Source organism: Trypanosoma rangeli, assembly GCF_003719475.1.
Source record: "Trypanosoma rangeli strain AM80 chromosome Unknown Tra_15.4_contig_00350, whole genome shotgun sequence".
NCBI classification, from domain to species: domain Eukaryota; phylum Euglenozoa; class Kinetoplastea; order Trypanosomatida; family Trypanosomatidae; genus Trypanosoma; species Trypanosoma rangeli.
Window position 1 is genome coordinate 17,695 of NW_021706093.1, and position 1,955 is coordinate 19,649.

General features: G+C 56.0%; 2 protein-coding genes across 2 annotated transcripts in view, besides 2 other annotated features; both read right to left on the bottom strand.

Moving 5' to 3' along the window:
- The window catches only part of TraAM80_07860 (ribonucleoprotein p18), a gene marked incomplete at both ends in the record, with an annotated part of 741 nt that extends 282 nt beyond the window's left edge, over positions 1-459 (bottom strand). Inside the window, one exon of the mRNA XM_029384633.1 lies at positions 1-459. This exon is cut by the window's left edge and continues 282 nt beyond it. Coding sequence (XP_029235542.1) covers positions 1-459 — 459 coding nt within the window.
- A 449-nt stretch (positions 460-908) lies between these two features.
- Positions 909-933: a microsatellite.
- A 502-nt stretch (positions 934-1,435) lies between these two features.
- Positions 1,436-1,506: a microsatellite.
- A 137-nt stretch (positions 1,507-1,643) lies between these two features.
- Positions 1,644-1,955, bottom strand: TraAM80_07861 (ribonucleoprotein p18, mitochondrial precursor; the record flags this gene model as incomplete). The annotated part of the gene is made up of 1 exon (XM_029384634.1): positions 1,644-1,955. A coding segment is annotated over one exon (312 nt), but the record flags the coding sequence as incomplete, so codon positions are not given.

The window sequence follows — 1,955 nt, forward strand, 5'->3', positions numbered from 1 at the left end:
AGGGCACGACTTGAACTCCGCCTCCATCACCTTCTGGATGCAATAGCCGAGGCGGAACTGCCCGCTCTTCACGCACTCCTTCATCACCCACGTCCAGGACTCCTCGTTCGGTTTCATCTTGTTGCGGTGGCTCATCTCCTCCATGAGGTCCAGCATCGCACAGAACTTGCTCTCGTTCTCCACGGGCTGCGCCTGCTTCGAGGGTGCTTCGTAGATGCACTGCAGCGCTGCGTTGTACGTCGCGATGTCGGGCGGGCAGTTGCCCACGTTCATGTTCACAAGCACCTCGCCGGCCTCGTCGTAGTACTTGCACTTCTTGATCTTTTCGATCCACGGGGCCGTGTTGGTGTCCACCTCGTAGCCGAACAAGTCGTATTTCTTTGCACTGCTGGTCGCGGCAAAGCGGGCCGCTGCAGCAACGGAGGTGTTGCGGATCAGTTGGCTAGTGGCGCGTCGCATCGTTGAGTCGTGGGAGGTCTCCTTCCTTCTCGTTGAGTTGTGTGTAGGTGTGTGTATCAGGGTGGTGGTGGTGGCGGTTAGCGGCACAAAAAGGGAGAGAAGTTTCAGGCCGCAGTGGCGCACAAGCAGACAGACACATAAACATACGCAGAGCGGAGGAACAAACGCGACAGGCAGGCATGCTTCATCGGTGTTATTGTCTTCCCGTTTCCATGGGGCTGAGACAAATGACGAGGACCGCGTGGAGGGCCGCAGGAGAAGGTGCGGAGGGGGGTATGGGCCTGCTGCGGGGACACGGCACGCGCGGCAGCAAAGACGAGGAACAACAACAAAATACAGAAGACCACAGGGAGGAGACCGCAGCCAGCAAGCAACAGTGGTGGGTCACCCGCAAGTGCAGCGAAGGGAGGAAGAATAAACCGGGGGCTGGACGAGGATAAGGCAGAGGGACAAACAACAAACAAACACAAGAAAGCAGAGCACCGGAAGAGACATCATTTCTACTGAAGTAAGCACGAGAGACGGGGAAGGAAGCCCCTTCCTCTGCCTCCCAACTTCCCATTCTGGCAGGTGCCGCTCACTCTTTCGTCCTTCCGCGCGTCACCTCCTTTCTGCTCCATCGCCCCCAAGGATCACAGCCGCAGCAGAAAGAGGAGACACATAATAATAATAATGCTCTATTCATTCTAAATCCCTTACATATTTCTTCTTTTCCCCCTTCTCTTCCTCCCCCACTGTACCGTGGCGCCGGCACCCATGCAGCTGCGCGCGGCTGTGCGTCATATTTACTGCATTATACAAACTTGGTAATGTTTTTCCGTGACTGCATGCAGCTGGCGTCCCGCCCCCAGCCATACAATTGCCTGCCTTCATCATCATCATTACGTCGTTACTTTCCTCCTCTCTTTAGGCACGTGCGTGTGATTCCCCCCCCCCCCCCACCTACAGTGGAAGCCAAGCACTGCATCAGTGAGTCCACAGACACGCGCAGCCCCACACCAGACGTACCCTCCCACACATCTCCCACCTACTTACACACACACACACGTACAGAGATGTACCCATTTTCTCGCCAAACATCTCATTCAACCAAACGCTAATAACCCGAGAATAACTCCTACCTATTTTAACACCGTTCGTCTCACACGCATTCAACAGACACAAACACATTAGACTACCCTTCCCTACTCAATCTTCACGTCGAAGAGGCCGACCTGCTTTGAGAGGTGGCCGGGGTGCTCCTCACCCTCCGTCTTGGCCTTTTCCGCGTTCGCATCGTTCTGCTTCACGAGGTCGGCAGGGCACGACTTGAACTCCGCCTCCATCACCTTCTGGATGCAATAGCCGAGGCGGAACTGCCCGCTCTTCACGCACTCCTTCATCACCCACGTCCAGGACTCCTCGTTCGGTTTCATCTTGTTGCGGTGGCTCATCTCCTCCATGAGGTCAGCATCGCACAGAACTTGCTCTCGTTCTCCGACGGGCTGCGCCTGCTT